The sequence below is a fragment of the Loxodonta africana genome, chromosome 26 (assembly GCF_030014295.1).
Source record: "Loxodonta africana isolate mLoxAfr1 chromosome 26, mLoxAfr1.hap2, whole genome shotgun sequence".
Taxonomy (NCBI): domain Eukaryota; kingdom Metazoa; phylum Chordata; class Mammalia; order Proboscidea; family Elephantidae; genus Loxodonta; species Loxodonta africana.
The window spans coordinates 4,161,129-4,181,688 of record NC_087367.1 but is presented as its reverse complement, the minus strand read 5'-3'; the positions used below and the strand labels follow the sequence as shown (position 1 = coordinate 4,181,688).

Sequence of the window (20,560 nt, the reverse complement as noted above, 5' to 3'; positions counted from 1 at the left end):
GCTTGGTAATGAGGCCACTCCTGAGGTTCACCTTTCAGCCAAAGGTTGAACAGTCCCATGGAACAAAACAAGACTAAAGGGGCACACCAGCCCTGGAGCAGGGACTGGAAAGTAGAAGGAAATAGGACAGCTAGTAATAGGGAACCCAGGGTTGAGAAGGGAGACTGTTGACATGTCGGGGGGTTTGTAACCAATGACATACAACAATGTGTGTACTGTTTGATGAGAAACTAGTTTGTTCTGTAAACCTTCATCTAAAGATCAATTAAAAAATAAAAAAGTAAAAGAAAATGAATTGAGCATTAAAAAAAAAAGCTTCCATCCATCCCAAATCCTATACAGTAATGATACGTTGGAGCCCTGGTAGCACAGTGATTAAGAGCTCGGTTGCTAATCAAAAGGTTGGTGGTTTGAATCCACCAGCTGCTCCTTAGAAACCCAATGAGGCAGTTCTACTCTGTCCTATTGGGTCACTGTGTGTCGGAATTGACTTGAGGGCAACAGGTTTTAACGATGTCTTACCAAATACAGCCTAAAACTTTATGGATAAACATTAATTAGTCCTCAGCATCATGCAGAAAGATCTCAACAACCTTGTAAAGCAGTTCTGTAAACTGTCAATGTCAAAGGCTAGCCTCAATGTGAAGGAACTGGAATTCCTGTAAACTGATAGGGGGAGTTTAAATTGGCTCAACCACTTTGGAAAATGGCTTGGCAGTATCTTTGAAAACTGGACATATACATAATCTATGACCCAGGAATTATACTCTAGTTATACAACTAAGAGAAATGGTACCAAATGGTCAGTGCGGCAATATTCACAGCAGCCCAAAACTGGAATCAATCCAAATATTCACCAACAGTAGAATGGATAAACCAGCTTATTCCTACAATGGAATACTGCATGACAATAAATGAATGAAAAATTACAACAACACTGATAAATCTCACAAACACAAGTTGAGGAAAAGAAGGCCAGATACAAATTGTATATACTGTATGGATCCACTTACACAAATTTCAAAAACAGGTAAAAATATTCTATGGTGTGCAAAGTCAGGATAATGGTTCCTTCTGGGGTATGATATTAATAAGAAGGGCACCAGAAAACGTCTGAGGTTCTGATAGTTTTATTTCTTGATCTGGATGCTCATTTCACAACTGTGCTCATGCTACAAAAATTCAGAGAGCTGTACACTTAAGTTTTTTTGTACTTTTCTGTATGCGTCCAAAGTTTTAAAAAAAAATTCGATCACCTTTTCACAGAGCAATAGCAAAAAGTTACAAAATTTTTTTAATTACATATAACTACATGCTGGTATATGAGTAAAAGATCTCTGGAAAACACAAAACGTTAAGCACGTTTCTGGAAGGAAACCGGGACGATTGAGTTCATGGTGAAGCTGGAGGAATATTTTATAACATTCGTACTGTTTCAATTCTTTAGTTATGGGCATGTGTTACCTTCTAACTTTTTTATTTATTAAAATTATTTTTAAAGTAAGAGTTAAAAAAAACGTAATACATTTGAATTCAAAGCAATCAGGATAACTCAACAAAACTGAACACAAAGTCCTACACTTTATCTGGAAAACAAAACTAACAAATTTAGGGGAAGCTACCATGGTCCCGATGGGAAATGGATTACTCTACAGAAGAAGTGAGAGGAGAAGGGGCCCGTAGCTGGTCAGGTGTGACCACTGGGACTTGGAAGTTTACAGAGTCCAGGGGAGGGAAATATAAATAGAGGTTTAACATCTTTTGTTTCACAAATTTGCCTAGGATTAACCTGTTGCCCAAAAAAATGAGTGAGTAGACGGGGTCTCTTTTTTGTTCCTCTTTCTTTATGATACATACAATCATTTTTGCTCCTCAGGCTAGTTTTTAAGAGACCCCAGGAGCTAAATTTCAGTCTTGAAATAGATACTTATGGGTTAGGATTTCCACTTTAAGAAGTTTCTACAGGAATGTGTTTTCACTGTCAAATATCAAACGTACAAACTTAGAATACGTTTATTAACCGGGGAACAACTATATTTCTCTTAGTTCTGGGTGCCATATGCAAAGGAGTAACTCATGACTGGAAATACACCCAAGTGGTCTGTCAAAAAAAGAGCTATTAAAAAATTAAATGGACGATCTTATAAAACTGAGAATTTTCCATCATAATAACATAAGAGAAGCATAATAATTGAATAGAAATTAACAAGTGAAAATAGTCAAGTTGTACTGCAGCCCACATAACCAAAGAAAAGCCTGGAAAGGAAGCTTCGTTATTACAAAAGAAGAACCTAGACAGGGGTTTGTTTTTGTTTCTGAAAGGAGAGGGAGAGATGGGTAAGAAAGTTTTGTTTGCTTGCTTGAGGTAAAGAATCTGTCATTGCAAATGTTGTTATGAACTGGACAGAAATACAAAATATCTGTAATTCAGAACTATGTGATGGTGATAGGTGAAAGGCTAAGAATGGCTCATCTCTGTGAGGGAAGAAAAGCAAAGAACCAAGAAGAAACAGCCACATTTATGAAAGGGAAGAAAGATCAGTGAATTAGATTTGAAGGAATTCAAAGAAAAGAGAGTCTATAATAGTCCCATAAGCCAAGAAAATAAAGAGTTTTAAGAAGGCAAAGCTTGTTAGTAGTATTAAATACTAGAAAGGTCAAGAAGAAAGACCATTTTGTTTGTGGAAAGGACATAATGGCTATCTTCATGAACACAATTTCAGTGGGTATGCGACAATGAAAGTCAGGATGCAAAAGACTTAGAAAACACAAAATTTGTTCATTTTAATACCACTCATTCCATAAAGGATTTAGAGTAGTTCATAAAAACAAAGACAACACAAAATAAAAATCCCAACATAGACCAAAAGAAGGGCAGTAAGAGAATAAAAGCCAGAATAAGATTAGCACACTGAACTGTAAAGTATGGGTCTAAAATGTGGCCCAGAAGTTTAAGACTAAGCTTCCTAAGAGTCAAGTCAAAGAGTGTATCGTCAATTCTAGCAGACATATTATCCGTTAAATAATGAGTCAGTTTTTCAGGAAAAGCATGACTTTCAAACATCTGAAATGTGAGAATACTTCTTTCATGGTTCTTTATAAAGACTATAAAACCAAAAAACCAAACCCACTGCTGTTGAGTCAATTCCAACCCATAACCACCTGGTAGGACAGACTGGAACTGCCTCATAGCATTGCCAAGGAATTGCTGGTGGATTTGAACTGCTGACCTTTTGATTAGCAGCCAAGCTCTTAACCACTGTGCCACCAGGGCTCCATAAAGACAATACTGTACCAAAAACTCCCAATGTGTTTCACAGGGCTGCTTCATATGGCAAGTCAGCAACATGGCACCCTTAAGAAACCAAAACAAGTGCAGCTCTAGAATCCAAGCGGCAGTCCCTGGGTAGGGCGGTCAGTGCAGGCACTCAGCCGGTAACCAAGAAGCTTGGTGGTCGGAGTCCACCCAGAGACGCCTGGAAGAAAAACCTCACAATCTCCTAAAATGTCAACCACTGGCAGCTCTACTCTGACACCCACGGGGTTGCCCTGAGTGGGAACTGACTCAAGAGCAACTGGTTTGTCTTGTTTCGTTATAATCTAGGGGTAAAATGTAGGAAACATGTAAACTATCTAGATTACATAATCTCTAAGCAATCCATCATTGAAATATTATTACTTGTAATCAAGATTTTAGTATGGTTTTAACAGTTGAAATGGGAAGTTGCAATCTTTGGCAAGAAGCATAAATGGCATAGAACCATGAATACTCTGGGCTCCTAAGTACAAATCCACAGACTTTCACTATTAGCCAAGAAGAGAGTAAGGTTAAGATGTTCCTATAAAAAATTAAAAAGTCTAACGAACACACACGGCTGGAGAAATGGCCCACCCATCTCTGTACAGAGGTACACTAAAAGAGATACGGACCATGTGTGCAAGCTTGGTGGTGAAGAGAGGGAAAAAATAGATGTGTGGATAAATGGAGAAATTATTCTATGTAAAAAGCTTTATAAAGGGAAGTAAAAGGAGAAGAGACATGGGCAAAAGAAGAGAACCCTGCTACTGCCTCTAACAGACAACACTGCATTTTCATCACCTCTAGAAGCACCTTATATGGCAATAAGTGGAACTCTGAAATATGTTTATGGCCCTGCTCTAGTTTCTTTTCTGTAATTCAGGTAATAGCGTAAAACATATTGAAGGACATATACCTTGCATTTGAGCTATGTTTGCTTATTTCTTTTAAATGGCTATGTGAATTTCCGGTTCTTTCTAGGTTAGTTCTCAAAGGCCAACTCATAAAAAATAGCTTAAAAGCAATATGCAAATGAAAAAGAAATGTTTTCAACAAATTCAAGAAAACTTAGTGGGGAGAAAAATTCCACACTCTTTCCACACAGTAACTAAAAGTCCGCCTTTGATTTATATTAGTAATAGAACAATCTAAACCGAAATAATAAATAAATACTATTAATAGTGGTTGTTTTAGTTATCTAGTGCTGCTGTAACAGAAATACCACAGGTGGATGGCTTTAACAAAAAGAAATTTATTCTCTCACAGTCTAGGAGGCTAGAAGTCCAAATTCAGGGTGCCAGCTCCAGGGGAAGGCTTTTGCTGTCACCTCTGGGGAAAGGTCCTTGTCATCAATCTTTCCTGGTCAAGGAGCTTCTCAGCACAGGGACCCCAGCGCTTCTTTCTTGGTGGTATGAGGCTCCCCCCATTTCTCTGCTTGCTTCTTTTATATCTCAAAAGAGACTGACTTAAGACATAACCTAATCTCGTAGATTGAGTCCTGACTCATTAACATAACTGCCTCTAATCCTGCCTCATTAATATCATAGAGGTAGGATTTACAACACATAGGAAAATCACATTAGATGACAAAATGGTGGACAATCACACAATACTGGCAATCATGGTCTAGCCAAATAGATGCACATATCTTGGGGGGACCCAGTTCAGTCCCTAACAGCAACTAGGAAGTGATGAGTACTAAATTGGCAGGTCTTTACTGCTGCTTTAGCTCAAAGTATAAAGTCTATAATAAGCCTAGTAATAAGAGTAATTTTTCAAAGTATACACGCTAAGACGGAAGCTAAGCTTGACAATTACAGATCAACGGAACCACCACAGACTTTTCCAGAAGGATACGGACAATGTTTTAACAACACGCATACCCACAGACTCAACTTCTAAGCTTCTTTAAAGCATCATTCTTTTCAAAGAAAGCGAGAGGATTCTTCTAACTCCTAGTTGCTGAGTCTGCTACACAAATTACAAAATTATTTAAAATTTAAATTTAGACAGGCAGAACGTATATTAACCAAAAATGAATAACCATATGCCTATATGACTATAAATATATAGATACGTAGGTATTTGTGTGCGTGCATATGTATACATAAACATGCACACACACGTTCCAAAAATACATTGATTGTTTCAACCGCTTTCAAAGTTTCTAAACATCACTTTTTAAACACCCATAATTTACTAACGTTTAGAATAATATTACACTTTCAGTGAAAATATCTATTTAGGTTAATATTTTCCTATGTATATAAAAATGTTATTTTTTTCCAAATTATACTTAGCATTTTAGTTTTAGGTCTTTTTTTTTTTTTTTTTTTTAATAATAATGTCTCTTTCATTCACACCCATAATAAGGCTCAGATACTCTAACGACAATGAAACACTTTTGAACAAAAACAGGTATAAAATAAATGGCTAAAACTGGAAATATGTTAAATTGAAATGTGGAAAACAAAGGCATTTCTGAAACATTTTAAAATAGACATACTTGTCCCAACCGAGTGCTCCTAGCTCTTGAATAAGGCGTGAGTAGAACTGGGGAGGAGGGGGTGGTCCATGAAGCTCCTGTTTATTCTTTAAAGCAACTTCCTGTTTAAAACAAAGACCTGAATCAGCTGTGGAGTGCAAGACAGCAAACTGTTGGTACCTGATTACAAAATACAACTTCATAGCGTCCTTTGTGCCCACCTAAAGTGCCCATTGCTCTTATAGAAAATTTAGCTGGCTTATCCCCTTCTCATGAAAAAGTAAAAGGACTACAGTGAAGGTTGTGAAAAATGTCGTTTATTATACCATGAAAGGAACGTAAGATTTTAATATTCTCCTACACTCTTACGTCTACCAGCAATGAAAAAAGTTAATTAAAAAAATACCTTCATTCTCAAGACCTCAATCTCTTTCCACTCCTGTGGGTATGATGTTTTGATATAACGAAACATGGACCTTTAAAGGAAAGCCTGAACTCAAAGTATATCCCCTAGACTAAAACACATTCTTATGCCGTTACGTGCCACATTCTTACAAACTAAAATCTCTTGTTATCATAATACCAATTTTTACGCAAAAAACATGTGCCTTCCACGTATGTTTGTCAACCGTGCCCTCCCCTCCTCACGAGGCATTTTTGTAGCATGCTATGCTATTTTTTTTTTTACACGTTGCTGTAAAAAATATTAGCATAGCTCACTTATGAAAATATCTCACGGGGGTGGTGGGTACGGTTCACAAACACAGCAGGTGTGCGTTATTTGTGTGAAACTATGGTATCTGTCTGCTAATTTCTTTCAGTCCCGTATGTTCTCTTTAACTCCCCCTTTGTTGTTTTTGCTCGGTGTCTTCAAGTTGATTTCAACTCACAGCGATCCCATGTGATAAAGGAGAACTGCCCCATAGGGTTCTCTGGGCTGTAGTATTTACGGGAGCAGACTGCCAGGTCTCTCTCCCACAGAGCCACTGTATAGGTCTGAACCAACAATCTTTAGGTTCATAGCTGAGTGCTTCACCACTGCACCCCTAAATCCTCCTCCTTTAAATCTCTCCACGAATGCCTTCACCTGCTAGGAAACACACGATGTCACTCAGCCAAAGGAGAGCACAGGCAAAGTCAACTGAAGGCCCCATTTTCAAGATTTTGCCCTCTGCTGCTCCACAGCCTCCGGTGGCACACTGCATGTGCGTCACTTCTCGGTAGACAAGGCCCAAATCCGGGGATCCAGGGCCCCAGCCCTCCACAGTCTACGGATGGCGGCATATGGATCACCTCTTTGCCTCGTACGGCAGGGAGGCCTGGGTCCTAGACTGGCTCTGCTAGAGCTCCACGACCTCAGCTATTTTCCCTGACCTTTGGCCCGTGCCCTCGTGAGCCTGTCATCTCTAGTTACACTTCTCCTCCTCCTTTAGGTAGGTCCAAATACTTTGCCATCCCGCTGGCTAGATCCTGGTCCCTTCCCCTGTCGGGCCAAAGTACAACTTCTTTATGATGGTTTATGTTCCTCCAAACAAAATCAAAATTTGCCTTTTTTAAAAGCAATACAAACATCATGAGAATTTCTGAGGCTGAAAACTAACAATTACTTTGAAACTGCTAACTAGACAAATGCCTTATTTAGAAAATAAAAATAAGTGTATCCATAAATTACTTCGAGGCTCATATGGTCTGGATTATTAAAAGGTAATATAAAAAGTAAAGGAATAAGCTCAAAAGAGAAATCAGCCAAATAAATAACAAAACCAGATGGGAACAAATCTAAAAATTAAACACGTTTCTGGCAAATGTAACTCTTGTAAAAGGTTTCATTTTTTTTATTCTTTTAAGTATAAGGTTAATATATTAGTAGTCTTTAGACTTTTTGTTTGTTTGGTGCTTTTGTAATGGATAACACCAAAACTCATTGCCATCCAGTCAATTCCAACTTATAGCGGCCTCACAGGACAGAGGAGAACTGCCCCATAGGGTTTCCAAGGACCAGCCGGTGGATCTGAACTGCCAGCCTTTTGGTTAGCAGCCAAGTTCTTAACCACTGCACCACCAGGGCACCTTTTATAATGGATAGGAAACTATAATATTGAGGTCACATGAGGAAGAAAGAGATTTTATAAAGTAGCATTTCAAAATCAAGACTATTAACTATTATTCTCATTCTAAACTGGTCATTAACAACCTGCATTATGCAAGTGACACAACGGTGCTCCTTAGAGCGAGGATGGAGAAACTAAGACTTGCAAACCTGGACGTATTTTGAGGAGGGACCAGTCCCCAGAGAAGGACATTAAGCCTGATAAAATACAGGGTCAGCGAAAGAGAGGGAGGTCCTCAAGGAGATGGGCTGACACAGTGGCTGCAACAACAGGCTCAAGCCTGACAATGATTGTGAGGGTGGCGCAGGGCTGGGCAGGGTTTCCTTGTGTTGTACACAGGGTCACCATGAGTTGGAACCGACCTGACAGCACAAAACAATGACAAACTGCTCTGGATAAAAAACTGTGAAAGCAAGTTCGTAAAACACAGGACGCCCAATGGGTTTAGCAGAATGCAAGCTCCTAGAAGTCAAGGACATCCTGCATTTTTCTTAGCCTCTAGAAATTATGATATTGTCTAAAAAAAGCCTGATGGTCCATAAAAACAAATTTATACTATTAAGTCCATCCTTTAGTAGCCATGTATAAAATATTTAGTCAATATAGTCCCTGTATATGCACACAGAAAAGTTACTCAGAATTTCTTTAAAATTTCTATCTTTATTCAGAAATACTAATCACTGCTAGCCACAACTACTGAAGATAAAAAGGAACCTAGATAATAACAAAAAACAATTTTTTTCTTTACGCCTATGTTAATGACATGTGTGAACTCTGCTGTCTGTCCCGGCTTAGACAAGTCATTCCTAGTCTACAATGGTAACAGGAGATAGCAGTGCATCCTTCATGGAGGATTAAAAAAAGGCAACAGGGCATAACAGAAAAAACACAGGATCTACAGACAGGTTTTAAGTCCTGACTTTAGTTTTCAGGCCTGAGGCCTGAATAATAATAAATAAATATAATAATAAATCACCCTCACAGAGTTCTTTTAAAATGTACATAATTGCTTGTTATTCAATGTTTACTGAACTTCTATATACCTAGTCATGGCTGGTAAACTCTCTGGAAAGTTGGTGAAATTTCCTGAATAAATTCAGCAACTACTGATTCCATTCGGGCATCATTCCGCATTAACTTCACCGGTGATTATAACCTGGTGGGGCCGTGGTTAAGAGCTACGGCTGCTAATCAAAAGGTCAGCAGTTCAAATCCACCAGCTGTGACTTGGAAACTCTATGGGGCAGTTCTACTATAGGGTCGCCATGACTCAGAAACAACTCGATGGCAACAACTTTGGTTTCTGGTTTATTACTAACCACACCCATCAAATAAACTCATACTTCTTCTGACTTTAAGTATGTTAACTTAGCAATAAAAGTGCCAACTGTCTTAGTTTTCTAGTGCTGGTATAACAGAAATACCACCAGTCGATGGCTGTAACAGAGATTTATTTTCTCACAGTTAGCAGTCTGAGTTGAGGGTGCCTACTCTAGGGAAGGCTTTCTCTCTGTAGACTCTGGAGGAAAGTCCTTGTCTCTTCAGCTTCTGCTTCCTGGTTCCTTGGAGATCTCCATGTGTCCTGACATCTATCATACCCCATCCCTCTCTGCTTGCTTGTTTAATCTTTTTTAATATTTCAGAAGAGGTTGACTCAAGACATACCCTATAGTATCCTGCCTCATTAATGTAACAAAGAAAACCCATTCCCAAATGGACTATAATCACAAACACAGAGGTTAGGAATTACAACACATATATTGGGGGGACATAATTCAATCCATAACATTAACTCTGCTCACATTTTCATTAGTAAAGCTAACATAGAGAACCTCAATTTTACTCTGAAACATAATAACAAATGCACTAGAATATGGTGTATCAGAGGTCAGGCTCAGTATTTTATTTTAGTTATAAACCAATGTGCTTCTTCAAAACTAAATGATGAATACAACTGACTTACAACTAAAGTAAAATGAGTTTAACGGGACATTGTACATATATATATATATTATATATATAGTTTTACTTTATAGTTCTCTTAGTCCTCATATAAGAATAACTTAATTCCAATAAAATGATAAAAGAAAATTTCCAAACTTTTTTTCCAGTGTCACAGGGATGTGAACAAAACCATGCTTCACCTCTTCAACTCAACCTTTTTAAGGTTATTACATTACAATCTGATAAAATTTATAATTAAATTTGATCATTATTAACTGTTCTTGTTGTGTGCTGCCGAATTGATTCTCTCATTGCGAGCGACCCTACAGGACAGAGCAGAAGTGCTCCATGGGGTTTTCAAGACTGTGATCTTTATGGAAGCAGACAGCCACATCTCTCTCCCGTGGAGCAGCTGGTGAATTCGAACTGCTGACCTTTCTGTCACCAGCTGAGAAGTTAACCACTGCACCAATTAGTGTTTATAATTTCATACTTCATTAATCAGACATTAATTTTCAACTCTTTATGTGGATTCCAACCATTTCAACAAAGCCCTAACTCAGAATAAAGAACTCTGAACAAAATCTAGCAACTGAGTTCTCCATATATGGTAGCTATTTCTAAGAATTAAAAAGGCCTCAAAAAGAACCACAAAGAAATATCCAACTCAGATACAAACAATTCTGATCCATGTTCCAATGATATTTTTTAACGAGATGGAGAAACAAATCACCAACTTCATATGGAAACGGAAGAGGCCCGGAGAAGTAAAACATTACAGAAAAAGAAGCACAAAGTAGGAGGCCTCACACTACCTGATTTTAGAACCTATTATACCACCATGGTAGTCAAACAGCCTGGTACCGGTACAACAGATACACAGAGCAATGGAACAGAATTGAGAATCGCGATATAAATTCATCCACCTTGACGAAGGCCAAAAGTCAGTTAAATGGGGAAAAGACGGTCTCTTTAACAAATGCTGCTGGCATAACTAGATATCCCTCATCCAGAAAAAAAAAAAAAAAGGAAACAAGACCCATATCTCACACCATGCATAAAAACAAACTCAGAATGGATCAAAGACCTAAAAATAAAATCTAAAATGATAAACACCATGGAAGAAAAAAAAGGCTAGGAGCCCTAATACATGGCATAAACAGAATACGAACCATAACTAACAATGTAACAAACACCAGAAGAGAAACTAGACAACTGGGAGCTCCTAAAAAGCAAACGCTTATACTCATCCAAAGACTTCACCAAAAGAGCCAAAAGACAACTGGGAAAAAATTTTGGGCTATGACAAATCCGATCAGGGTCTAATGTCTAAAATCTGTAAGATACTTCAAAACCTCAACAACAAAAAGACAAAAATAACCCAACTAAAAAAAGGGCAAAGATACGGACAGGCACTTCACCAAAGACGACATTCAGGCGACTAACAGATACGTGAGGAAATGCTCATGATCATCAGCCATTAACCAAACAAAAAACCAAACCCATGCCGTCGAGTCGATTCCAACTCATAGAACTGCCCCATAGAGTTTCCAAGGAGCGCCTGGCAGATTTGAACTGCCAACCTCTTGGTTAGCAGCTGTAGCACTTAACCACGCCACCAGGGTTTCCCATCAGCCATTCAAAACCAAAACCAAACCCAGTGCCATCGAGTCGATTACGACTCATAGCGACTTAGAGAAATGCAAATCAAAACTACAATGAGATCCCATCTCACCCCAACAAGGCTGGCATCAATCCAAAAAAACACAAAATAATAAATGCTGCAAAGGTTGTGGAGAGACTGGAATACTTATACCCTGCTGCTGGGAATGTAAAATGGTACAATCGCTTTAGAAACAGATTTGGTGCTTCCTTAAAAAGCTAGAAAATAAAAGTACCATATGATCCAGAAATCCCACTCCTTGGAATATACCCTAGAGATGTAACAGCTGTCACATGAATAGATATATGCACGCCCATGATCACTGCAGCACTGTTCACAAGAGCAAAAAAATGGAAACAACCTAGATGCCCATCAACGGATGAACAGATAAACAAATTATGGTACATTCACACAACGGAACACTACTCAGCGATGAAGAACAACAATGAATCCATTATGGTACATTCACACAACAGAACACTACTCAACGATGAAGAACAACGATGAATCCATTATGGTACGTTCACACAACGGAACACTACTCAACAGTGAAGCCATTATGGTACATTCACACAACGGAACACTACTCAATGATAAAGAACAATGATGAATCCATTATGGTATATTCACACAACGGAACACTACTCAATGATGAAGAACAACGATGAATCCGCGAAACACCTCACAACATGGATGGATCTGGAAGGCATTATGCTCAGTGAAATTAGTCAACTGCAAAAGGACAAACATTGTATGAGACTATGAATATAAGAACTCCAGGAAAGGTTTAAACACAGAAGAAAACATTCTTTGGCTGTTACGAGGATGGGGAGGGAGGGAGAGGAGAATTCACTAACTAAATAGTAGCGAAAAATTATGTTAGGTGAAGGGAAGGACAATACACAATACAGGTGGAGTCAGCACAACTGGACTAAACCAAAAGCTAAGAAGTTACCCGAACATAACCAAACACTTCGAGAGACAGAGAAGCAAGGGTGGGGGTCTGGGGGCCATGGATTCAGGAGACATCTAGGTTAACTGGCATAACAAAGTTTATTAAGAAGATGTTCTGCATCCCACTTTGGTTAGTGGCATCTGGGGTCTTGAAAGCTAGCTAGCGGCCATTTAAGATGCATCAATTTGTCCCAACCTACCTGGGGCAAAGGAAAATGAAGAGCGCCAAAGATACAACGAAAATATTAACCCAAGAGACAAAATGGGCAACATAAACCAGAAACTCCATTAGCCTGAGACCAGAGGAACTAGATGGTGCCTGGCTACCACCAACGACCACCCTGACAGGGAACACAACAGAGTCCTGGACAGAGCAGGAGAAAAGTGGGGTGCAGAACTCGAATTCACATACAAAGACTAGACTTAGTGGTCTAAATGAGACTGGAGGAACCCCAGAAGACATGGCACCCAGACTCTCTGTTAACCCAGAGCTAAAACCATTCCCAAAGTCAACTCTTCAGACAAAGATTAGACTGGACTATAACATACAAAATGATACACACAAACAGTGTGTTTCTTAGTTCAAGTAGACTAAATGCACAGCTCCTGTCCAGAGGTGAGATGAGAAGGCAGAAAGGGACAGAAGCTGGTTGAATGGACATAGGAAATCCAGAGTAGAAAGGGGGAGTGGGCTGTCACATTACAGGGATAGCAAATAGGGTCACATAACAATGTGTGCACAAATTTTGTATGAGAAACTAACTTGAGCTGTAAACCTTCACCTAAAGCACAATAAAAAATTAAAAAAAAAAAGAAATATCAAACTGTTTTTAGTTGTTAGTACCTGCACTGGTATTGTCATGATATAAGCAAATATAAATAAATATACACGTGTTGTTGTTGTTGGGTGCCGTCGAGTCGGTTCCAACTCATAGTGACCCTACGCACAACAGAATGAAATATATACGTAGAAAAGGAAAATAAGTAATTATATTAACATGATTAGAAATCAAGATTTTCAGAGTAATGGAAATACAAGAATAAAAATCAAAGAAGTAAAAACCCTATAATGCTGAATTTGAATCAAATACCAGCATGAACTCATGATCAATTATTCTCTCCCTAGAAAGTATTTCTCCTGAGCTTTACCCACTGAAGAGGTCTAAAAGCAATGGCAATAAGCAGTCCAGTCCCTGGGTTGTGCCATCCAAGTACCCTTGCTCAGGGAGAAACCATGACTCTGTGGAGAAACGCCTGATTACTGTTCTGGGGCAGGATAAGTAGGTAAGACTGGGTCACCTCGTGCCAGAAAGCAAAAATTGTACGTTGTGCTGAAAGAACTCAGAAGCCAACGTGAAGGGGCTTACAGTGACAACAACTGGGACAATTTAACCATCAGGAAAAATATTGACTGCAATGGATTAAAATTAATTAAATATATAAAATCCAGGAGTTCATAATGATACTAAAAAAAAAAAATCATTAGTCCTCTCTGGCAGTTGCTAGGTACCAACTTATCAATCTAGACAGTGATTTTTTTTGTTTTTTTTTAAAGGAGGAAAGAAACAAGCACTTATTCCATCTCTCCACTGTGGACTGTACCGCAAGTTAACCAAATAACTGAAGAGGGAAGGTTCTTTATAGAAGATTTTCAGCTAATGAATGCAAAAGAGATGATGGAATTGTTTAAATCACCATATCGTAACTCCTAATGAAATACTGGATATAGGTAATGATCACCATGGGATGCTGTCATGGATTGAATTGTGTCCCCAAAAAATACGTGTATCAATTTGGCTAGGCCATGATTCCCAGCATTGTGTGACTGTTCACCATTTTGTCATCTGATGTGATTTTCCCATGTGTTGTAAATCCTACCTCTAAGATGTTAATGAGGTGGGATAGGTGGCAGTTATGTTAATGAGGCAGGACTCAATCTACAAGATTGGACTGTGTCTTGAGCCAACCTCTTTTGCGATATAAAAGAGAGAAGCGAACAGAGAAATAAGGGGACCTCTTACCACCAAGAAGGCAGCGCTGAGAACAGAGCGTGTCCTTTGAACCCGGGGTTCCTGCGAGAGAAGCTCCTAGTCTAGGGGAAGATTGATGAGAAGAACCTTCCTCCGGACCCGACAGAGAGAGAAAGCTTTCCCGTGGAGCTGATGCCCTGAATTTGGACTTCTAGCCTACTAGATTATGAGAAAATAAATTTCTCTTTGTTAAAGCCATTGACTTGTGGTATTTCTGTTATAGCAGCACTAGATGACTAAGACAGATGCTAAAACCATTAGGTGATAGGTTGATGGGGAACTTTACAGTAGATGGATCTAAACCCATTGATCAATTTTGACTTTACTGAAACAGGAAATATTAGACATCACATGCCTCTTGATGTCATACGACAGAAAGAACAGAGCACCAAGTATTCTTACCAGGACAAATGAATCAAATCTGTTGAGATCGCTAGGTCTAACTACCTGATTACAAAGAATAATGTAGGTAGAAGGACATTTTAAAAGGTACCATGAAGACAATAAACCAAATCCAGAAGGTGGGAAATACTATAAAGCACACGATCTGTTTATTTAGCAAGTAGGTGACATGGTGAAAAAAATGGTGGAGAAAGAGGAGATGCTGTTATAAATTAAGACTTAAGATGTATATCAATTAAAAATAATGTGTAGACCTTGTTTCGATATTGATTCAAAGCAGCTATAAGGATGCATCACTTATTTTGTTAGGGAGATGACAATATATTTAAGAATAGAAAAGAAAAAAAAAGCACTTAGGTGTTAGAGATATACACTGACATATTTAAGGAGGAAAGGTACAATGTCCTGGACTCCCTTTAAAAATACCAGCTCCCTTCCCCTAAAATAAAATAAAAAAAAAAAGTAGGGGAGAAAATAGGATTGGCAAAATGTTGAAGTTAGGTCAGGGGCCAATGGGTATTCACTATACTCTTTGCTCTTCTTTATGTTTATATTATGTTTTGTTATGCTGAAAACTTGCAAAATAAAAAGGCTCCCTTTTTAAAAGGATAAAAAGTTTACAGGATAAATAAACCAAATAATTAAGTACTTTATACATAATTAACAGAGTAATCCACTACTGTATATAATAAAGCTTAGTATGTTCTTCAAAAATCTGAAGCTGTATACAAAATTATTTATGCACCACATTATATCTTTAAGTGGGACTACCTAATCTCTCTTTAGATGTTAAATTCTTTGACAGGCCAGGAATAAACTTAACTTCTTCACCACCTGCCCAACATCAGTGCCAAATGTACCCAGTGTGACACAATCAAACTGGCTCTTACCTACCGTTCTGTTCCTCGTGCAACTCAAGTGAAGTACCACCCACGTGTACACCGTACCGTACTGTACCCGCTGCCGTCAAGTCAATTCCAACTCATAGCAACCCTATAGGACAGAGTAGAACTGCCCTATAGTTTCCAAGGAGCCCCTGGAGGGTTCGAACTGCTGAACTTCTGGATAGCAGCTGTAGCACTTAACCGTTATGCCACCAGGGTCTCCATCCACATGTAGGCACACAGTAAAACACAACATTAAATGACTGGGAGCTGCGAAGTTTTCAACTCAAGTCATGTTAGTTTTAAAAGGAATTACAGAAACAATCAATACATACAGAACATGGTAACAGTATCAGAAAAAAAAATGCTTACCAAAACCATCTTCAATTCCATCATAAAGCTCACCAGATCAGGAGAGTGTTGCATTCTCTAGATCAAAACAACATTGCCAGTTAACTTCACTCGTTCAATGAATATTTCCTTCACGTTGAAATAAGACATAGGTCCACATGAATGCGAAAAAAATCTTATTATTTGTTGTAACTATGTCTTAAAAGTATAATATTTAAAGTACGGGTCATCGTTCCTAGTACTCTTACCAATTGCACTGAGAGCCTTCAAATTTATTTTTGCGAGATATATTGAATTACATAAGTACGTCAGTTAAAACTTCACACGCTCTTCTGTTCCTTCAACACTGTTCACTGTCAACTTTGGCAAATCTAGCAAACCACGTCATTGAAAAATAAAGGAAGGAAGAAAGGGAGGGAGGGAGAGAGGGAGGGAAGAAAGAGGGAGGGAGGGAGGAAGGAAGAAAGCAGGGAGGAAGGGAGGAAGGAAGACAAGGAGAGAGGGAGGTGGGAGGGAGGGAGGGAGGGAAGGAAGGAGGGAGGCTATGGGAGGGGAAAGATGATAAAATTTAAAAATCAGGAAAATCCATACAATTAAAAAAAATTTAGGCAGAACAATGAATTAACAAATACTAATCAACAATACTACTTTGATTCTTCCCTGACCTTAAAGACAACCTATAATTGTTATCGTTGTCCCCTCATTATTGTTGTGTGCTGTCAAGTCGATGTGGACTCATAGCGACCCCATGTGACATAGCAGAACTGGCCCACAGGGTTTCCTAGGCTGTAATCTTCATGGGAGCAGATCACAAGATTTTTCTCCCACAGAGCCACCGGGTGGCTTTGAAACTCTAACCTTTCGGTCAACAGCCGAGCACTTAACTGTGCTGCCACCAGGGCTCCTTCATTACTAACCCATATTAATTCAAAAGAAGTCAATCTGTCAATAAAATATGAAGTGTTCTAAGATGGCAAAAGGAAAATAACTTCTGAAGTAGAATGAGTATATAAGAATTGTAGTTCCATTTCCTTTAAATTCTTCATTCCAAGATAAAATAACCATGGAGTAAAAGAAAGCAATGAAAATTCTTAAGTTGTACATTGTCTTCTTTCTTAGATAGAACTCTACATCGTTCTCTGCTGAAATCAAAACACTGTGTCATTTCTTACTTTTTGTTTTATATTGCACCAATACCACAAGGCTCTGAACAAAGTCAATATGTGAATCTGTTTGCTTTCTTTTAGATGAGAAAAATAACAATTTAAGATATTCCAGCAATGCATGAAGACATAAGATTCACATCTGTTATGGACTGAATTGTGTCCCCCAAAATTATGTGTTGTAAATTCCAAATTCTGTGCCTGCAGTTATAATCCCATTTGGGAATGGGCTGTCTTGGTTATGTTGATGATGCGAGATTAGCACAGGATATATCTTGAGTCAATCTCTTTTGAAATATAAGAGATTAAACAAGTGAGCAGAGCAGAGACAGGGGAAGAGTGATGTCAAGCCACATTAAGACTGCCCAGGAGCAGAAGCTCAGAAGAGACAAGGACTGTCCTCCAGAGCCAACAGAGAGAGAAAGAGCCGGCACCCTGAATTTGGACTTCTAGCCTCCTAAACTGTGAGAAAATAAATTTGCTAAAGCCACCCATTTGCTGTATTTGTCATACCAGCACTAGGTTACTAAGATAACATCTTAACACAGTTTTGAGTAGGAACATGTTTACAGAACAAATCTTTGACTCTCCCTTATTCTATCTAATGTTTTTCTCAAGTTTCCTACAGATGGGTAATGGACTATATCAAGGGTCAGTAAAAAATAGCCCATTAGAACAATCTAGCCCAACTACTGGTTTTGTAAATAAAGTTTTATTTGAACACAGCCATGCCCATGGGTGTATGCATTATCTATGCTGCTTTTGCACTACAAGGGCACAGCTGAGCAGTTGCAACAGATCCGCAAAGCCTGAAATACTTACTGAATGGTCCATTATAGGAAAAAATATGTTGAACCCTGGGCCATATTTACTAAAGTTAAAAATGATTACTAGGAGTAGTGGTAGTGGTGCTAGAGACCAGTAATATTCATCTGGGCTTTTGAATAAAACAAAGAGTCAAACTAGTTCCATGTTCATGGATCAGAAGACTTGATATTGTTGACATGTCAATATTACCCAAAGCAATCTACAGATTCAACGCAACCCGAATCAAAATTCCATCAGCCTTCCTTACAGAAATGGAAAATTCAATCCTCAACATTATATGGAATGGCAAGAGACCCCAAATAGCTAAAGTAATGTTGAAAGAGAAAAACAAAGTAGGAGGACTCACACTATGTGATTTTAAAATACAGTGGTTAAGAGCTATGAAAGGTCAGCAGTTCAAATCCACAAGCCACTCCTTAGAAGCCCTGCAGGGCAGTTCTCCTCTGTCCTGTTGGGTCACTATGAGTCAAAATCGACTTGACAGCAACAGATTTCACTTTTTTTAAATATATATATACAGCTCACTGTATATATACAGAAGCCACTCCTTGGAAACCCTATGAGTCAGTTCTACTCTGGCGTATAGGGTCGCCATGAGTTGGAATCGACACAACTGCAATGGGTATACAGCTACAGCAGTCAAAACAAACCAAGGGTAAAGAACTGAAAGTCTAGAAATAAATCCACGTATCTATACTCAATGGACAGTTGACAAGGGGGATAAGTTCACTCAATGGAGAAAGAAGTCTCCTCAATCAATGACGCTGAAAAAATGGATTCCCACATGCAGAAAAACAAAACAAGATCCATGCCTCACATCATACAAAAAAAAAAAAAAAAAAAATCAAAATGGATTAAAGACCTAAATTTGCAAACTAAAACCATAAAATTCTCAGAGGAAAGGCAAGGGCAACACTGTCAGGCCTAACTTTTAACAATGGATTATCTAATAACAAAAGCACAAACAGCAAAAGGCACAATAAATAAATAAATAAGACCTCACAAAAATAAAAAACTGTTGTTCATCAAAAGCCTTTACCAAAAAAGTAAAAAGACAAGCTACTGACTGGGAGAGTATCTTTGGAAACCACATAAACGAAAAAAACCTAATAACCAAAATATACACAAAATTTCAACAACAACAGAATAACAAATAACCCAGTCATAAACTGGGCAAAGGGCTTAAATAGACTTTTCACCAAAGAGAACATTCAGATGGTCATCAGACACATGAAAAGATGCTCAGTGTTATTAGCCATCAGAGATGCAAGTCAAAACCACAATGAGATGTCATTTCACTTCTATTAGGATGGGTAAGATTAAAAACAAAAACCCTAAAAATAACAAATGTTGGAGAGGATATGGGGAATTTGGAACCCTTATCCATCGCTGGTGGGAATGCAAAATGATACAGCCATTGTGGAAAAAAGGGGGGAAGGGCTTCCTCAAAAAGCTAAAAACAGAACTACCACATGTCCGAGCAATTCCATTCCTAGGTATATACACAAAAGACTTGAAAGCACGGATTCAAAAAAGAGACATGTACACCAATGTTCACTGCAGCACTATTCGCAATAGCCAAAAGGAGGAAATAAGCTAAATGCCCATCAACAGATGAATGGATAAACAAAATGTGGTCCATACACACAATGGGATACTACTCAGCCAGCAGGAGAGATGAAGTCTTGATACCTCCTACACTATGGACGGAGCTGACAGATATCACGCTGAGTAAAATAAGTCAATCACTAAGGACAAATATTGTATGATCTCACTTATATAAAAAGATAAAAGGCAAATGCACAGAGAACAAAGTCCATTAGCGTTTACCAGGGATGGGAGGGAGGGGACAAGGAGGAATCACTGGTGATGACGACAATATCACACTGATTAAGGGTAGGGTTGTACAATTATTGTAACTGCTATCAACAAGTTGTATACCTGTACAAAGTTAAATCTGCAAAAGTTTATGACAGATATATTTATAACAACAACAACAACAAAAAAAGTAGCTGCTGAGGCTGCTTATGTACAACCGAAAACCTCATGGAATTTGGTTTCTTGGTTTGGAGGTTTAGGGTCATGGTTCCACGGGACATCTCGTTAATTGGCCTGACAGCATGTTTAGTGCTTCTGTTCTACCTCCTAGTTCGTTGCATAGTGCCTGGGGTCTTAAAAGCTTACAAGCGGCCATCCAAGGCACGACAATTGGTCTCTACTCACCTGGAGCAACAGAGGAAGAAGGACCATCAGGAATACGAGGAGGATACGGAATGTGTGGCTAACTGCCTCCATGAACAACTGCCCCCTCTGTCAAGAGGCTAGAAGGACTGGATGGTGCCCAGGTATCATTACCGAACATTTTGATCAAAGATTCTATAGAATAATCCTGATCAAAGGAGGGAAAATACAGGAGAGAATTTCAAATTCTCATAGACTCCAGACTT

General features: G+C 38.6%; 1 protein-coding gene across 2 annotated transcripts in view; it reads right to left on the bottom strand.

Annotated features, from left to right (window-relative positions):
• The window catches only part of FANCL (FA complementation group L), a 100,887-nt gene that overhangs the window by 60,144 nt on the left and 20,183 nt on the right, over window positions 1-20,560 (bottom strand). For both annotated transcript variants that reach the window (XM_064277032.1, XM_003417567.4), the window contains exons 4-5: window positions 16,144-16,200; window positions 5,805-5,905 (exon numbers count right to left, since the gene is read on the bottom strand). In XM_064277032.1, the coding sequence (XP_064133102.1) occupies window positions 5,805-5,905; window positions 16,144-16,200 (158 nt within the window). The remainder of the gene's footprint in view (window positions 1-5,804; window positions 5,906-16,143; window positions 16,201-20,560) is intronic.